General features: G+C 34.6%; 1 protein-coding gene across 1 annotated transcript in view; it reads left to right on the forward strand.

Moving 5' to 3' along the window:
• The window catches only part of SEMA3A (semaphorin 3A), a 461,493-nt gene that overhangs the window by 248,370 nt on the left and 194,205 nt on the right, over positions 1 to 18,918 (forward strand). The window contains exon 4 of the mRNA XM_024559089.4: positions 9,599 to 9,792. Coding sequence (XP_024414857.2) covers positions 9,681 to 9,792 — 112 coding nt within the window. The 5' untranslated portion in view covers positions 9,599 to 9,680. The remainder of the gene's footprint in view (positions 1 to 9,598; positions 9,793 to 18,918) is intronic.

The following is an 18,918-nucleotide window of genomic DNA, read 5'->3' on the forward strand; positions in this document are numbered from 1 at the left end:
AGCAGCATGAAACAAACTTGGTGAACAGTTAAAATACTAAAGAGTGCCATTGACCTATGAGATGTAATGACTTAAAGTATAAATAGTAGCAGGATATATTCCCATAGTAGTTGTACAGGTGTTTCACCTGTTGACCTAAACTTCTCTGCTTCCTAAAGTTAAGTATAACACTTATCTGGGAAAATAATTTGCTCTGAATCATAAATACTAACCCATGATGCTTGCAATTCAGGTTATTAAAAACCCCTTGCATGTTGGAGATTTAGTGCTAGTAATGGGCCCTCCACTAATTTAAGGCTTGATTTACCATAAAAGATGCATTTCTTTCTATACGGTGCAAGCTGTGAAAATGGAGGATTTGAAATCCACGTCTGGCCAAGTGAGTTACCAGCAAATTGTTAATAAGTGAAACACGGCTCTCCTTTAAGTCGAAGTGGCCTATAGTCACAGGGCTTTTAGAGAACACAACCTCATGCTCCTTTGTCTAAGCCATGGTTTCTCTGCTTCCTACTGCCTTCTCTACTCCTGACACTTCAATTTAGATATTCTTTTCTTTTAAGGATTTTTAATTTATTTCCAGAGAGAGGGGAAGGGAGGGAGAAAGAGAGGGAGAAAAACATCAAGTGGCCGCCTCTCCTGCACCCCAAGGGGGATGCCGCCCACAACCCAGGCATCTGCCCTGACTGGGAATTGAATCAGTGACCTTTTGGTTCACAGGCCCGCACTCAATCCACTGAGCCACACCAGGGCTAATTTAGATATTCTACGTGGGCAAAATTGCTGCATTTGATGTGTAAGTTTGGTGCAGTTAAAATCCAACATGTAACACTTAAAGGACAATTTTTCAACACATAAAATGAATAGCAGCCTAGATCCTCCTTTCTTCTTTTTCATCTAACATTTATATGCCTACTACAGTGATTCTCAAGTGGTCGTCTTTGCATTCTCCAACAGAGCTTTTTAGAATCAACCTTGTTGCTTTTTTTGTCTAACAATATCTACATGATACCCTGGCCCCCACATTCCATTCTGATGCCCAGATGCTTGGCCAAATTCTTTGACTGGAGAGTCCAATTCCATGGTGTTCCATGGCGGTGGAAACTTTGCCTGGGAACACTGCCTCCCTGGATGTCCTTGTATTAGGCAGGGTCAAATACAATAGCAGCCATTGGGAAGGGGGGGGGGAGGTAAGCAACTTCATTTCCAGGCCAAGAAACTAACATTTCAATTGTATTTCCACAAATTGTGATCTTGTGATTTAAACCCAGGTGTCCTGGTTCATCTAATACATGCGTTTTCTCTAGTGTAGTGGATTTCTTTCTGGGAGTTTTATAACCACCATTCTAAATTTTTTAAATAAAAAAAATGAGAACCTGTTGCTTTTTGGAAACACTGTGTAATGTTCATTTTGATTAACATCTCTGTTAGCAACATCTGTAATAGTTTGCAGGTTATAGAAATCTGAAGACAGGTCTTTAAATGGAAATAGATATTAGATAAAAATAATAATAACAAAATGAAAAAATTTTCCATGCCTTGAAGGAGAAACAAACATTTTAATTTATGCACTCTAGTGGTTACTTTACAGCATTTTAAATGAACAAATTAGAATTCCCTCTAATGCTGCTGTCTACACTCCTCGATATATGCTTCATATAAGAGCAAAGAAAACTAGTGCAATTATATCTGCAAAGAATTATTTACCTAACTATTAAAATGGGGAGATTTGTGAACTATGATATTTTAACTATCTAGCATGTATTTTGACTAATTAATTAATTAACCCATTAATTAATAGGTTGAACATTACTCTGTGCCAAATGTCATGCTGAGAACTGAAAATAAAGTAATGAGAAAAAAATACTTCTGTTTGAGATTAGAGTCTATTGAGGAAACATTATATGAAGTAAGTAAGAGCTATAACAGATGTATGTACACCGCACCACAGAATTATAAGGGAGAAAGCTTCCAGAATTTTCACAAAGACACTGAAAAATTGTGCAAAGCTTTTTTTGTGTATAAGCAATCTTATATCCTGAGTCCCTAAAGCAATATCCTGATATAGGCAGATCACCTTTAGTGGAATACAATAGTCTATCATCATGAGTAATCCAAGGAAATACGTAGACAATCTGTCATCAGTTAGCGTCTTCCATAATAGTAGGGAAGATATCAGTAGAACGAATGAAAACAGATATAGGCTTTGATGAAAAGAAAATAGCAGGTGAGATGTGTTTAAAAAACAAATAAATAATATACTGTTGGCCAAAATATGTACAGAAAACTTCGTAGATGGTTTTATGGTATTATGGTTTGTGGTAGAAAGTTTAAAAAAGAGATAAATTGGCATTAGTTACCAGGAATGTGTATGGTTTTTCTCAAAAAAACTTGTAATTTGTTTTACAAGTCACAATATTTGACACCCAGGCTAGTCTCAAAATTTTGTTAAATGAACTGGTAAATACAAAAGAAACAGTGCAAGAAGTGTAAATAAAATGTTTTCAAAGGTCACTGGTTTTTAAAGTAAAAACAAAACAAGAATATATTTAAAATTACATCTCTGGTACCAAGTTAGGTTACATACAGTGACAAGCACCTACAGATTTATGCTGAGAGCCCAAGAAACAGATCGCCATGTTTATCTCGATTCATTCAAATTTAGTTTTCTTGTTTCTCAAATTGTTTTTATTTTTGCTTCACAAAATTGCAGTAGGTTTCACAACTCATGAAATCTTCCATAATTATTACATATGTCCAAATACCACCACCAAACTGAGTCTATAACAAAGAAATCAAATGTTATTCCTACAAAGTTACATAATAATACTTTCTGTTTGACACTGCAAGTACAAAAAAATAAGTGTTTTTCTTATGTATAATCCGCATGACAGTTTTTACAATTAATTGCTAATGTTCTTTAACTGAGATAATAGAGTTAAAAACCATGTGAGAACACAATTTGATATAGCAAACATTATTTTCAATGTCTCAAAAGGTATTTTATAAACTCCATCGATTAGATATTTGGAGGGTCTTTAAAGTGCTTTAAGTTATTAAAGTCATGTATAACTTTTAAAAACAGCAAGGGAATAATCATATTGCCATTTAAGTCCTCAAGTGAAGCCATTTTCAACTTGGATCTGTAATTTAAGAAGATTCAAGGCTAGACATATTGGATACTATTTCTTTTTCCATGAATACAATAGGAATGAGAAAATGAATTTATGTTGACTGATTTTCAAAGAGATTAATTCTATGGATATGCCCTGAGGAATAATGGGGAAGGCTTGAATTTTCTTCGCAAATCATTTGTTAATAATAAAAAAAATGTTAACTAATAAACAAGGCATTTTCTAATCACTCCCATAAGGTGACAGCTGCTCCCATAGCCAAGGCAGTAAATGAAACCTGGCATATGATTCTAACTCCACCCCCAAGCCACAAAAGGAAAAATGAGGGGTTCATAGACTGGACCAAGTGATATTTAACACTTGAGAGCATACAGAAGATGAGAGAAAATAATTTAAGTCCCTTTATTCCTTTCTCTTGAAATTTGGAGATATGTGTGCCCTTGAAAAGCAGAATGCACTGTAGTTTTGAGTCATCATCCAACAAACAGTTGCTTTTGCCATTATAATAAACTCTTTTAAAGAGTTTTAATTCTAGGTTTCAGCATTTCTGTTTCCTATTGTTATCAGTTTCAAATTCTTTGAAACCATTTTTAAAAGGTCACTTCTAGATAATAGAGATTTTATTAAACTCACATCTGAGGTGCAGCTTTCTTTTCAGCGGATAACAAAGGGAAACCATACACATTTGCTTTGTCCAAGTCAGATGTAAAGTAATCATTTAAATAATACGGCCTAATTTTTCACTTTGCTTATTTAGTATATATCTGCCTATTTATTTATTCACTGAGAAAGCATGTGATATGTCTTTAACAGAAAGCAAATAGCTAATAGCTTTATACCCTGAAACACTCAACAACCAACCTGCACATTTCATTTGTATTCCACAGATGCCTCATTTTTTCCTCCTCACTGCTTAGCCTGTACTGATCAGTATTAACAATGGGATTTTTGTCTTACTCGAAAACTTTCTTGTTCCATTTGAGTTGAGGTGGAGACACTCTCACTTTTAAAAAACTAGGTATTTTGGTATTTTGAGTGTCTTATTATTTCAATATGTTAATATTCAGGAACACTGCATTCACTTATCAGATAATCTAATAAAGGAGCTGTAAGTGATGACTAGATCTTTAAATAGATGGAAAAGGAAAAGGAAAAATCACATGTTTAAAACATTTTGAAATGTTGAAAAATATGATTGATTTAAGCAGTCAAAAAAGATTCATCAAAACTGATGAAAAATCATGTTCCTATAACTGGATTTTAGCCACTTTTGGCAGCATGGATACTGATCAGAAACACAATTTTACACATCCCCCCCCTTTTTTGCCACTTCTACCATCCCCCACTCAAACTTAGGAACCTAAAAAAAACCTTACCTACTAGCCACACAAATCAAGTTCCTAAGGAAAGGGAAGCTTCCACCTCACCTTACAACCAAAGAACTAAAATTTTTGAAACCCTTACATGTTTACATTTTTCTTAAAATCTACAGGTACAAATAATGTGACTGACCAGTGTCTGCTCTCCCTCTGCGTTGATTTAACATTTATTACTTCAATTAATTTGAAAAACAAGGAGTCTGTTATCTAAAGTACCTACTTACCTTAAAGTATCATGAACGTTGATGATTGATGTCAAAAAGAAAACACGAACTATTTTTTTTTAAACTGTTACAAATTCAATCAAGAAGAGCAAGCTTACTTTACTGAACTCTGTATTCATGGGGGGTGGGGGAGGGAGGAATGAATGCCTCTATAAAGGTTGAATTCCCTTTGTTTTTTTACCAATTCCTCCTCTCAGTTCATGTTTTCACATGTTGCTTATACTAAAGCACTAGGGTCAAATTAGGAAAAGTTTAACAATTTCTTAAATATTACTTTTAACCTGCTGTACCCAGTTTCCAGTGACTACTGCAGTGGTTCTTAAATAGCTATCATTTTTGGCTGAAATGAATAATATAGCAACTATTTCATTTTTCCAATTAATAGGATGTCTTCTGATCTTCTAAAGAATGTGTTCACCCACACAATTCATTTTTAGAGAAAAAAAAAAAAAGATGGCTCAAATTCCCTGCACCAGAAAAACCCTCATTAAAAATGAATTTCCAACATGAGATGTCAGAACAAGGGCGAATGTTCGACTACGACATCTATTTAATTCTGTTATTGTAGGCCTTTCTCATATACTAAGGAAGCATGCCCTTGAAGAAAAAAATAGGAAATAACATGTGTTGGATAAAATCTAATATAGGTTCTTTGTTGTTGTTTTGTTTTGTTTTTCACAAAAGTCAACTGAACAACATCTTGGAAAGGGTACTGGTATTTTTCCGTTTGTTTTCAATGTTGTTGTTTTTTTTCCTTGACGTTGTTTCTTAGAAAAACTGGTGAACCAACTCATTTTGAAACTCTTCACTCAGTGATTTTTCTTACAGAGGTCATGTACTTCTGTCAGGGACACACTTAAGGGGTGTTTCTCTATCTAACCACAGTAAAATGGGAGGTTGTGCATGGGATTGCAGGGAAAGGCTAGGGCGTTTAATGAAAGGTTCATAACTCCAAGTACATTTAATTGACTAAATCTTTTAAATGCCTCTAGACTATACACATTTCCTTATATTCTTTTGTGCACACATATAGCAAATGTTTTCAGCTACCATTCACAGAAAGATTCAGAGTGTTTATAACATAGGGAAGTGCTTGGAAGACCACCTCACAAATTAGAACAATAATTTCTGCTCTTAAATTGCAATACTTATTGTCATCCCAATTTGTTTTGTAAAAAAGAGCAAAATTAGAGGAACATACACATTCGTTTTATGCAATTCATCAAAAGATCAGAAATACATTTCCAGTGGAGGAGAAATGCTTTAATGTACATCTTCTACGACTCCACAGTTTTTACTGAAAAGCGAGAGTTAACCAACTTGTTGTGCAGTTGAAAGTGTTGTTTCCCTAGAAAATCAAGCAAACCACCCAGAAAACTGCTGTCTTTGTAATCTCTTTCAATACAGAGTGGGGCGAGGTTGAAAACCACTGATTCATTTCACAGAAATGTATACAACAGCATGATCATCATACTAGGCACCTGCTCAAATTCAACTCTGTCGTAGGAGTTAATCACATGTGAAAACTTGAAACTTAAGAAGATATTAGGAACTTAGTTGCAAGTAGACTTCATTATAACATATGATGTAGATTATGGGTTAAAGTAATTAAAGATGGAGAGATTGCTTTGAAAAAGAAACAAAATAACATCTTCACCTTTAACTTAAATAATATTAAACATGAAAAGATCAATGTAATTATTCTGACTTTTAAAAAGAGTATATTCAGTAAAATTATGGCTAAGGTGACAAATTTAGCAGGCCTGATGATGTCAAGGCTTCGGCCACAGATTCTCAGAGCAGGGAACGCTGTTCCTGGGAGGGTGGGATGGGGAGAGGTGTGGGGGGGAGAGGGGTGGGGAGATGGGGGAATCAAAGTGTGCATGTCACCCATGCCACTGATTTTACAGGCTCTGATAAACAGCCACCCCGTTCCACCCTTCTCAGCTGAGAAATAGCTTTAACCTTGATTATCGCTCACCTATTTAGTGATTAAAAAAAAAAAGTTGAAAATGAGTTTATTTAACCCTGACCAAAGGCAAAAGATTGGAAGAAGTAAACACATAAGATTCCTGATAGTTTTTAAAAGTATTTTATAATAATGGCATTCTTTTTCTTTATTTTTAATCACATTTCAAATATCAATATATAGTTGTCTTTTTCTACTATTTTATAATTGAATCTTTCCAGAACAGTTATGTTTGCCTAAGTAATTTACTATTTTTACATTTTTAATTAAAATTATATAGATAAATAAAGGTAAATGTGAATTTATTAAATTTTCAAACATCTGAAAGGATACAAAGATCATAAAATGGAGAGTAAGACAAATATCGAATATAATTAAAATATTAAAGTTTTACTTTGTTTTGTTTATTTATGTGTGTGTGTGTATCTAAACTTGGAGGTTCTTGAGTTACCAAATTCTAGGATTCAACATTAAATTATTTGTTTTATAAAATGAAATAAGTTTATCCTGATCTTGTGGTTTGAAATCCAGATTGAATGTCTTTCTTTGCCATGGAGCCAATTTTGACCCTCGTTTAACTGAATTTTACCTACAACCTTTTCTTTTTCCTGGAACACATCAAAATGTATCAGGATTAGTCATTATGCTAGTGAAATGGATACATTTCTAAATTTGTTTATCCTGTTCAGTTTTGACAAATATAAACTTGCTCTCCTACTCTGGAGAGTAAGAGCTAGAGAAAAATGAATATTTTAAGACATTTCAAACATATATTAATGAAAATGGTACAACTATTCCAAGTATTTAAACTGATTATTTGTGATATTTCAATGGGATAATTCATTAGTCCTGTCCTTTAAATAATCCCAAAGTGGTATGAATTCCTTTGCAGGATGAATGTCTATAGAGAGTAATCCATGGAAGACAGACAAGCCTCTTGTCACTTGTAGCCTTAATCCATTGCCTAGAGCGTGAAAAGTCCTCAGGATAACAAGTGTGGCAGTCAGTAAAATCAACATTATTTTTGGATTTTATTTTCTTAACAATACTGACTGATCAATTGGCTTGTGGAAACTGCCAAATACAATACTGGTCTGTTTGATGAATCAATCTAGTGAAGTGGAGAGAGAATCGCTCCCCCCTTCCCCCATTTTCCCCTTTTCAGTCCTCTTCATCCTCCTCTCCCACCTCCTCCTCCACCTACTCACACAGACACAGGCAGGGGATGCTCTTTCTCTATTGGTCTGCAGACACTGGGTAATGAAAGCTGCAGTGACAATGCTCAGATCGTGTTTTCATGAGACTACTAACCCACTTTCAGTGAGTGTTTACGTTTCCAGTTGCGAGACTCACCCTCTGCTTTCAGAGACGAAATGTTTGTTTATTGAAGTAGAGTTCTCTCTTCTGTGTTTCCAGTGCCTATGGTGTATGGGGGTAGAAGCTGAGGAGAGTGCAAGGCAGAAAGATGTGGGGAGTAAATAGTAAAAAAGGACAAGTTCTGTCCTGTTAACTTACGTCTCTCACCCACCCAAATCCTGTAAGAATATCAACTGTGGGGAAAAATAGAAGAAAAACAGAAGAGGAAATGTAAACACCCTAGATGATATATATACTCCCATTCTCATTTAGGGACGAACTAATGTTGTGTGACTGCCTGATTACGTGCATGTATCCACAGAAAAGTTAGTAACCCTCTCAGCTCAGGAAGACACAGAGATATTCTCCTCATGTTGGTCCTCAGCATGGACACTCAGCAGGGACTTTTGTGAACTTTGTCATCTTCCTCTGCCCTTTAAACCAAAATTCTGGAAGTGGCTTTAGTTAATGAGATGTGATGCATTAGAAATGTTAACCAGAGCATTCCAGAAGCTGGAAAACCATCGATGTTTTTAAATTCTGAATATCCTTTTGAGAATACCCTGTTGTAATTTATAATCCTCGGTGGACCTATATTTGTCTTGAACTGATTGTTGAAATGGGCTTGACTAAGAATTTCTTTGCTGAAATTGCAGTGGGGCGGGGAAGGCAGTGGTTGAGCCAAGTGGGCTTGTAGGGAGGAGGGAACGATCTCTAACAAGACTTTAAAACCTTCAGTGGTTAAAGTTATGTTGATGAAAGGATATGCAAATACACCCATATACATATGTGTATGTATATATCTATACATACATATACATACACCGAGAGTAATGCACAAGTTCAGCAGAATTACATAATAAGCAGGAGTTATAAATTATGTAGGTAGCCGAATTCAGATTTTTTAAATCAAAATTGCACCTAAAATGGCTATAAAACAACGCTTGCCTTGGGAAGTAAATTTATAGCTACATGCCTTTCACAGGCACGCTGGAGGGTTCTGCTCCCGGCTCTAATCTCTACGAGATGTTTTCTGCATGTGTTTTGTGACAGGAGGGAAGGGGAGTGGGTTGAGCTCGCCTGTTCTCCCATTGTCAGCCAGTCTAGTGAGTGTTGGGAAAACCTGTCTGTGGGATCTTGTGTCATCTCTCCCTACATGTGTACAGGAAAAGTACGCGCTGCTCACGGTTCCTCTCTCGCTCTCTTTCTCTGTTTCCCTTTCATTCTGCTTCCCCGGAGCGGAATGAAGCAGGGAGCAGGATTAGAGTCCCCACCGGCTATCAGAGGAGCCTAGATAAAAGGAACTGCTTCTTAAGCACCACTGCAGCAGCCCTTGTTAATTTTTTTTTTCTTTCCACACAACAGTTGTGCCTCATTATCCGGTGCCTGCCTCGCTTTTTTTTTTTTTTTTTTTTTTGGAGGTTTTGAAGTTTCTGTGCTTCAGTGACTGTTACAGAAGAAGAGGTGTTAGTGTTGCGGTGAAGTCTCGATTGTCTGCATTTATGAATGAAACTGACCTAAATCACCTGTTACCTCCAGTTTTCAGATTGTTTGAACTTCTCTGGCCGCACAATACAGGAGGGAAGCCTGAAGCAGCACAGGGACCTACAGCGTCTGCAGCATGGGTTGCTTCACTAAGATTGTCTGTCTTTTCTGGGGAGTGTTACTTACAACAAGAGCAAACTATCAAAATGGGAAGAATAATGTGCCAAGGCTGAAATTATCCTACAAAGGTAAATCTTTATTTAATTTTTTTTCTTTTATTGGGCTAGCTTTGTGATTTCTACCCCCCACCACCCCCCTTTTCATCCCTTGAACTCCCTCCCAACCCAAACCATAAAACCTTTGGTTTAACCTAGAGAACCTATATGATTGTGTGTGTCTTTCTGAGATGATTTCAGCACTTTTTAATAAAAGCATGTCTTCTGTTTGATATGACACTTTAAATGCAAACAAAGAACATTTAATCACATTTGCAGAGAGGAGCTGAATGCCTGGTAAATGCTGATTTGTATATGTGATCATATGCTCTGTTAAATTTTTCGGATCCTACTTTTAAAATATTTTTAAAACTACTATTGCAAAATGGTCCCTTTGTAGAATGTGCATGCCTCATCTACAATAATTATGATAAATTGCATTTTCTTAGTTTTAGACACTAAATGGTTAATCATCTTCATGAATATTCAGTTTGTTCAAATCTGACAATCAGATGCTTAACATAAGCAGTAGATCATGGTTTGCCAAGAGAATATAAACTGGATAGAACAGACTAGATTTTTTTTACAGTGTGTTATGATTATACAAAAAAGACTGTGTATTTGGTTAATTGGTGTAGAGCAAAAGCCTTTGAAGTATAATATTATTTTAATTCCATATGTACTTCAATGAGAAATGAAGACACACTACTTCTTAGGTGTAGAACTAGTTGTGTGAACTTCTTTTGTAAAAACAGTACACATTTAAAAAAGAAAAAAGATTGACCACATTGTTGCTAGTACTTTAACTGGTTATAGTTTAATGTGTACACTTGTTTTTTAATGAGGGTTTTAAAGAAACCCTATATTTGCTTAGATACATTTTTTATAAATAGATGTATAAAATAATGCTAACCTGGATTCCAAAATAATAGATATGACTTTTAGTGGAAGAAAATATTTATACAACTGAGGTATTAGTAAAGTGGAATTTAAGATTAAACTATTTTAACTCAAGTAGTTTTACTCTCTAAGGTGTTGCTTTCTTATGCTTCTCAGATTTCTAGAATAGGGGGGTGGGGCAATGAGAAGCTACAATTATATTCCATTTTTAGCCTCCAACGTAAAATGAATGTATTAAAACTATCCTGTAGTGTATACAGTATATTGCTCTTATGCCAGAAAACAGCTTCTTTAATTTTCACATAATGGGAATGATCTCTCTGAATACTCTAGTGTGAATGAGGACTATAGATAGGAAAGAGAGATGTAATTTTCACACTTTGGGTTAGAAAATTAGACACCTATTAAGTGTGATTATTTGGATTTAATACTTGTTGGATAAAATACACTGAATTGGAAAATATATTTATTTTTGGCAGAATATTTTCTTGATTATTAAAATGGGAATAAATTTTAAACATGAGCAAACAGCATTGCAATTGTGCTCATCTGAAATATAAAAAATATATATAGACTCCATTAAATATTTAATTAAATCTCTATTATGTATCTATTTAGTAACTGTCTTTAAATTAATTATAGTGTATGATATTATGGCATCTGTGTTTTCATCAGTTTTTTCTATTTTCACTCTTTTGAGGGGATGTCATCAAATAATTCTTAGGCTGATGGTCCACTTTATGCGAGTTTATATTCCTTATAAGTAAGTTTTGCATGCAACTTTACTTCTTGAAGATGTGAGTGGCTATAATTTTAAAGTAAGTTTGAAACATGAAATCTATTACAATTGCAGTTGCTTGTCTAAAGTGCTAAATAAATTGTAAAATAAATAAGAATTGAGAGTTATCCTTATTTATTTTTCAAGAATTGTATTTCCATGGTAGCAGATTGCTCTCCTTTATAGAGAAGGCACCAATTCTTTCTACATATTAAAAAGATAGTGTTTAATTAAAATAGCCCTTTGTTATGTTCACATGCTTTAAACTTGTCTGATGAAGTAAGCTGTATATACTGACAAGGTGTATACATTTGACACTCTCTTTATGAGCTCATTTTAGCAATGGCATCCATTATAATAATTTTTGCTTTCCTTTAAATCAAAAGCTGCCCTATAGCTATATGACAGTGCTATTGATATACCTAGAGCTTGGCAATTTGGTAAAATAAACTGTGGGATGAGCAACAGCAAGAAAAGGAATGGGCCAGGCAATTTTTCCTGGTATTTTACTGGTCTGTCATTACCTTTTTGTCTCGCCACGTACACTTGTTTTGCCAAAGCAAAGGCCTGGTTGGCAATTATCAATACTTTGTTTCTAAACTAAAGTAGACATTATTTAGCTGCTTCTTTTCCCTGCTTAATTAGATGTCAAACACAGTTAAAACCTCCACTGCATTGCCCTTAAAAATATTCCAGCATGATTCATGAAGAGTTAAATCCCTGCCAACCCTAATTTCCCATGCTCACTGTTTTCAAAGATCCACCATTAACTCTCTCATTGCTCAGGTTGCCAAGACAAAGTTTTAGGCAATCACTATGCTTGCTTTCTGGTGAGAAATAAAAGAGATTTGATGTGTTAAATGAGAAAGAAACAGAAGAACAAGAAGGCAGCTTTTGTAGTGGATGTACATAGATATCTAGTAGGTACCTCTTTACTTTCTAGGAAAGGAATTGAATAGATGTTTGAGGACCATCTGGAGAAGTGATAATATTAGAAAAATGGGGTATGCTGGCTTTTCCTCTGAACCAATCTGATTTAGAACCCTTGAGGGGGTAGCAAATGTGAGAACTCTGTAAATCTCAGCAGTCACGTACAAATTATCCTCAAGAAACACCCACTCAGAGATACTTTTGCTTTCCTTAAATATATGTAATGTAGCTAAATGTTAAGATGCTTCTTTTTCAAAATGGTACGTAGCTTTATTTTCCCTATAAAACTAGCCAAATTCACTTTTCTCATGAAATACTAGAATATCATGCAATCTTCCCTTTGGAATGTGTGGTACTATGAAGACTTCAGAAAAAAGGCTATGGCAATCACAAGGAAATAAATTAGGTTTGGGGTTTTAAACAAATGACAAATGTTCCATCACTCAGTGTAATGAGCTTTTCCAGGACATTGCGTGCTTCAGTTTTAGGAGAAATCAAAGACACATGCAAGTCTGAACAGTGACCGTGTGGCTCCAAAGGTTAAACCAATGCACTAACTTGACCTTCATAGAGAGGACCTAGTAAACAGCACTTAAAAGATGGCAGACATCATAAAGGCTTTCTTTTCATACTCCCTAAAGCTACTTTTCCAAGAGTCAAATAGTTTATTTTTTAAGAATAAGATTATCAGTTAAGTCAAAATTGTCATAGATGTTTCCTCATACTAGAAGACAATATTAAATTAAAAATTATGAAGTAAAATTTACTGAAGCTTTTGATTTGTTATTGCTCAATATATTAAGATCACTTTTAAATTTTATTAATATGAATAAGTGTTTACCTTCTTATTTATTACACTTGCTGACTTTTCAGAGATGTTTTTTACTTCAACCAAAGCATAAACACACATTCACACAAAATAATAATATATATGAATATATGAATATGTAAATGTGTAACTAACAAAACTTTATATTAATATTTTATAGCTGAGTAAAATAATCCTGGCAATCTATAGGTTATGAATTATAGTAAATGCATTACAAATAAAATTTTCATTGATTTAAATGGTACTCCTACGTGTTTGTGTGTGTGTGTGTGTGTATATATATATATATATTTATTTATTTATTTATATACACATGTATGTATATACACACCATCTTCTGAGTCCCATGGAAAGTTTTCATGGGTATCTCAAGCATTTACATAGTGGTATAGAATGCAATTTGCCTTATTCTAAAAATCTCTTCACAGTTAAAACGAGATGTGTAGGGGAATAGATATAGTATATGCATATACATATGTATAGTACATGTGTATATAATGTGTGTATAGTATATGTTTTATACTATAATGTGTGTGTATATATAGCTTACATAGTATAGTATATGGGTGCATAGTACATATATGCATACTATACAGCAAGAGCAAAGAAATGATCAGTTCTTTGCAATACCTTGTATCCAAATGTCACTTCATATTTGGCATCAGTTCTCTCACTTGCTGATTCTTATATAACATGGCCTTTTCTTCTCAAATTTTATTAACTTAAAAAATCATATTTTGATTCTGAAGTCTTCTATTTAAGGACACTGAGGACTAGAATTTTTAGTCATTTATTCTCCAAGTACAAGGTATGGCAAAAGTAGGTTTACAGTTCTGAGTACATGAAACAGTTTATTTTTATATTATCATTTTCTATTATTATTTTTGCATTATTTTTCCATATGAACAACAGTAAACACACGTTTGCCCCACCCTTTGTATCATGGCAAAATAATTGTTGAAAAGAAAAGAAAAGGAAATACTCAATCACACATCTGGTGATTCAATGCTGGTCAGATCCAATGAGGACTGGTGAAAGTCTCCAGTTTGTGGCTTCTCTGTTTAAAGCTGCCAGCCAGATTGGGCTTTGAAATATTAATTTATACCGTGTTGACTTTAGCAGGGAAACAACAGAGACCACAAAACCATTCTGTGTAAGTCTCTAACCCACCAACTCTTGGTAATGATATTCAGTCATTACTAGGTTAAGTAAGCCTGAAAAAATTGGAAGAGATCATTTTTTCAATTCTAACTTTTTATATTGTTATTTCTCTTCATCTACATTATTTCTAAAACTCCACTCCTGTCAGTGATGTAAAACACTGGGATGTGTACAACTAAATGGATGTACAGATCTGTGATAACTAATTTCTCTCTGTTTTGTTATTTTTAATTACCACACATAAATCAAACTATATGTAACAAATATCTTGTGGTGTTTTGGTCAATTATATTTAAATTCCATATTTAAGAATTAATGCAATTAAAGGATATTCAGGAATAAGTTTAATTATAATTAATTAACATGATTGCATCTGTTCCTAGTGACAAAATTAAAATTAAACTGTTGGTGGCAGAGCATAATCTGTCTACGTTTAGCATGAGCATATAATTGTATTTCAGATGTGCCCTCTAACTGACATTAAGTTATCATGAGCTTTAAGTGAGTTACACAGAATTATATGGTAAGGTTCTTATCCTAATTTTTCTCATCTAAACTTCAGTGGCACTTGTACATATCACAGTTCTGCAGCTCAGAACATCACACCTTCGCATCTTCGGGAGATTTTTGAAATCTAAAGTCAGGACTATTTTAAATAGCATTTATACTTGAAGTTTTCTAAAATCTTCCAGAAGAACCAGTACTAAAACACATTTTTGACTGATCTGACAACAGTCACTGACAAAGTCGTGATATATCATGGAAAGTTACATTAAATGATTAAAATATCATGCTTATCAAAACATTATGGACAAAAATTTATGATGATTCATTAATGTAAATTTGTGGGTAAAATCTCCCAAACTCATGACATTACCTGAGTTTAGTGCATGTAGTGAAAACTTATTTGTAAAAGACCAACAGCTATAAACATAAATTAGAGCAAGTGTGAGTCTTGGGATGGGTTTTGCCTCTCATGACTTCTTAGGTTCTATTTAAAGGCATTACCTTTTGATTTGCAGTACTACACTTCCACTAATAGGTGGCACTAGCAATTTGTGACATTAGTTTGGAACTGGGCAGGCGGCTAGGAGAAATACACAGAGTAATATTTGGAGTCAAACTTGGAAAAACTGGTGTAAGTCAGGAGGTGTAACATGCACCAAACAGAAGCATTAATTAAAGTAAAATTTGCTAAAGATTCTGATATGCTCTTCACGTACCCTTGTTGGTACAGTTTGACCCTAAAACAGTAAATGGTTATAAGTAAAATATAAAGCATTTTTACTTGGACTTTACATGTGAGATAGACCTATAAAATGGAAAACAAAATAATAGGTGGAATAGCAGTCACTAAACAATCAGAACATTAAAAGACAGTTTCATGTGTATGAAATATATATTAATATTTCATATACATTCATATATATATAACTTTTTTCTTAAGCCACAATCATTTGGTGTGGTTAACAGGAGTCAGACAGCATGGCTGTGGCATGCAATTGACATCATTTATAATTGGAGAGTAGCTAGTTGAGAAGGCAAAAGAATGTTTAGAAAATTACATTTGATGTATTTTGAAAAGAATAACACCTTTTGGTCTATAGGTTGTTTTAAATTATTTTTATAATTAAACATATGGAAGAATCAATAAATTCTACCTGACACAAATGTCCCAAGTTACTAGGGTTTTTTTTTTTTATTACCAAGACATAAACATCAGTAAAGTAAGGAATCCGTACACTATTTCTAAACAGTAACAAAGCTGGACTCCGTCAAACCCAGGATAAGAAAATATACAATTTATACTTGAATTAGGGAATAAAGATAAGCAAAAGTAGAATTCTGTTGATATGTATGACAAATTAATTAGTCTTACTATTTTCTACAAGCTTTTGGTAAAACTTAAAGGGACCACAAATTTGGGGAGTCTTGTTAGCTCCTGAATGAGTCATTAAAGCTGCATTTCCAGGTTTCCTTTGCTTGGAGAGACCCGGCATGGGAGACAACCTTGTCCAAACTTTACAGTAACTTAAGTTGCTGCTGCAATCACAAACATGTCTCGAGAAAAAGATGCAACATCACCCACTTGAGTCTGCATCCGCCAACTAACTGAAGCTTAGTTCTATTGAATACATCAAATGATTTCTTTAGTCTGTAAAACTACTTATGTGGATTATCCTCTTTGTACCAGATTGTGAATGAGGTTCTTCAGGCCGATCTGCATTATTTGTCATTATTACATTCTCAATGGCTAGACGGAGTCACTCATTGTTGAGTGAGTTTGTACCTGATGTGACACACCTTGTTTTTTAAACGCAATGTATAGTACCTGATTATGAGTGAGTATAAAAAGAACGCAAATTTAGAATACACAATTCATTACAAGTGACTTGCAGAGGAAGTAAACTCGGCACTAGGTGCTAGGGTGGGGGGTTATCAGAGAGGAGAGGCACTTTGGAGTGCACAAAGCGTCTGAGAGTGGTGGTATCTCCACAATGTCCCCTCTGAATCAAGCCTATTCCAGGATTGAATCAGAAAATATCTGGGTCATCTTTGTTTGCCTGCAAGTAAGGATGGAGAATATGTAATAACGCATACCTCTTGGAAGACTCTGGGAACCAGGCTGAGGAATTGTTCCCCTCTTTTGGAGGAATATCCTGATTTTCCTTATCATTGTGTCTCAGTATACACGACCAGAAAGAAAGAGAGACTATTGCAAACCAAATATGGCTAAAGATAAAATTTCTCATCATCAGTCTCATTGTATCTGAGCCTTTGTGTAAAACAAATCAATCTTACCAAAGTTGAGAGTACAATCATTTAAATTTTAAATTGCCTAGATTTCATTGTCCACACTTTTGGGACAATCCTGGCTTTGCTCTCTGGCAGCTTGCTAAGATTTAGTATTGCAGAACCTTCCTGCCTTCTTATCCTTGATTCTGCTTGTTGATAGCAGCCATTGCTTATTGCCCCCTCACTTTTCATTTTCAAGTCAGCCTCTCTTCCCCTGCCTTGGTGCTCTATGACTCAGGAACACCACCCACTTTTATCTTCAGCCCGTGCTTCCAAGCCCCCACTTGCCCAGGAGAATAGATGCGATGGAAAATAGCTACAGAGATCATTGCTGAAGTGTGAATATTCAAAATACATTTTGAGTTCTTTATTGAAGATCCAGGTTTCATATAAATAAGAGGATGGAGGCACATAATAGGTTAATTTCTTTAGTGCATTTATGTCTGTAATTGATGTAGAATAGGAATTAATTTACAGTGTTTAATGTTAGGTTCTTATAAAATATAAGTTAGTCTTATGACAAAGTGGAAGTTATCAACAGGACAGAACAGTAGGCAAGAGTACCATGATGCATAAATCATAGCTATTAAGGGGTATTAAAAAAAGCCTACTCTCAACCCTTAAGGAATATATTTGGGAAAAGCTGAAACAAAGTGGTTTATACCTGAGGTCAAACTGAAACTGCCCAGCCCTGGTCTGTGGGGCTCAGTTGGTTGGAGCATCATCCAGTAACCTGAAAGGTTGTAGTTTCAATCCCAGTCAGGGCACGTACCTAGGGCAAGGGCTTATGAGAGACAACCAATCAATATTTCTCTCTCATAGAGATCTTTCTCTCTCTCTCTCTCTCTCTCTCTCTCTCTTCCATTTCTTCTCTCTCTAAAAGCAATGAAAAAAAATGTCCTCAGGTGAGAATAAAGAAAAGAAGTTAAACTGTTCAAGTAGTTGTGAATCTTATTTTTATGCATTAGAAATCTTAATATTTTCATGTTTAAATTTGAAGTTTCAAGAACATAAAGTCTGTTGTGATCATTTTATAAAAATTAGTTTAAGTGAATTTAGGTTTTCATCAGCTATGCAAATTTAAATTATTTACATATTCAATTATAATTGATAAGTATTTTTACTTGTATTCTATGTGTAAGACACACATATATGAACACACAAACCTACATAAGGCATGTTGTGGATTTCTTCATGAACAAGTAGGTTGCTGGATAATAAAGTGAATATAGTTGGATGTCTGTGGATGGCAGTAACACATCTACCTAAAGACTTCAGAGGGCTTGTGAACATAGGGTACAAGGAAGGTGAACCTTCAAAGACAAGAAGAATGTCAGAAGGCAGAAGTAGAGAAGAGTGGTAATTATCACTACCAAAAAGCTATTTCTTTGTGATAAGTTTTTTTTTCTTTTTAGGAAAACAATACATTTGATATAGTTTACATAGCAATGTAGCCATATAATTCTTTTCTGCATTCAAATGCAACATGGAGACAAATCTGTCTTTAACAAGGGCAAACTAAAGCTGCAGCATATCAGACTGGGAACACTAGGGAGTTAAAATGCACTTGGATGGGTTTAACTAAAAATGACATCAGGAGGGACAAGTGGTACATGCTTGTAAGGACTTTTCCACAGTGGTCGTTTGGCTTACCTGTTTCTTCTTTGGGATTTGTCTATAAAATACATTGGTCAGACTTCTTTCTAGCCAGCGGAAAAAAGGGAAAGAAAGCTGAATTTGATTATCCAGTGTTGAAATACACTGT

Source organism: Desmodus rotundus, chromosome 6 (genome assembly GCF_022682495.2).
Source record: "Desmodus rotundus isolate HL8 chromosome 6, HLdesRot8A.1, whole genome shotgun sequence".
Classification (NCBI taxonomy): domain Eukaryota; kingdom Metazoa; phylum Chordata; class Mammalia; order Chiroptera; family Phyllostomidae; genus Desmodus; species Desmodus rotundus.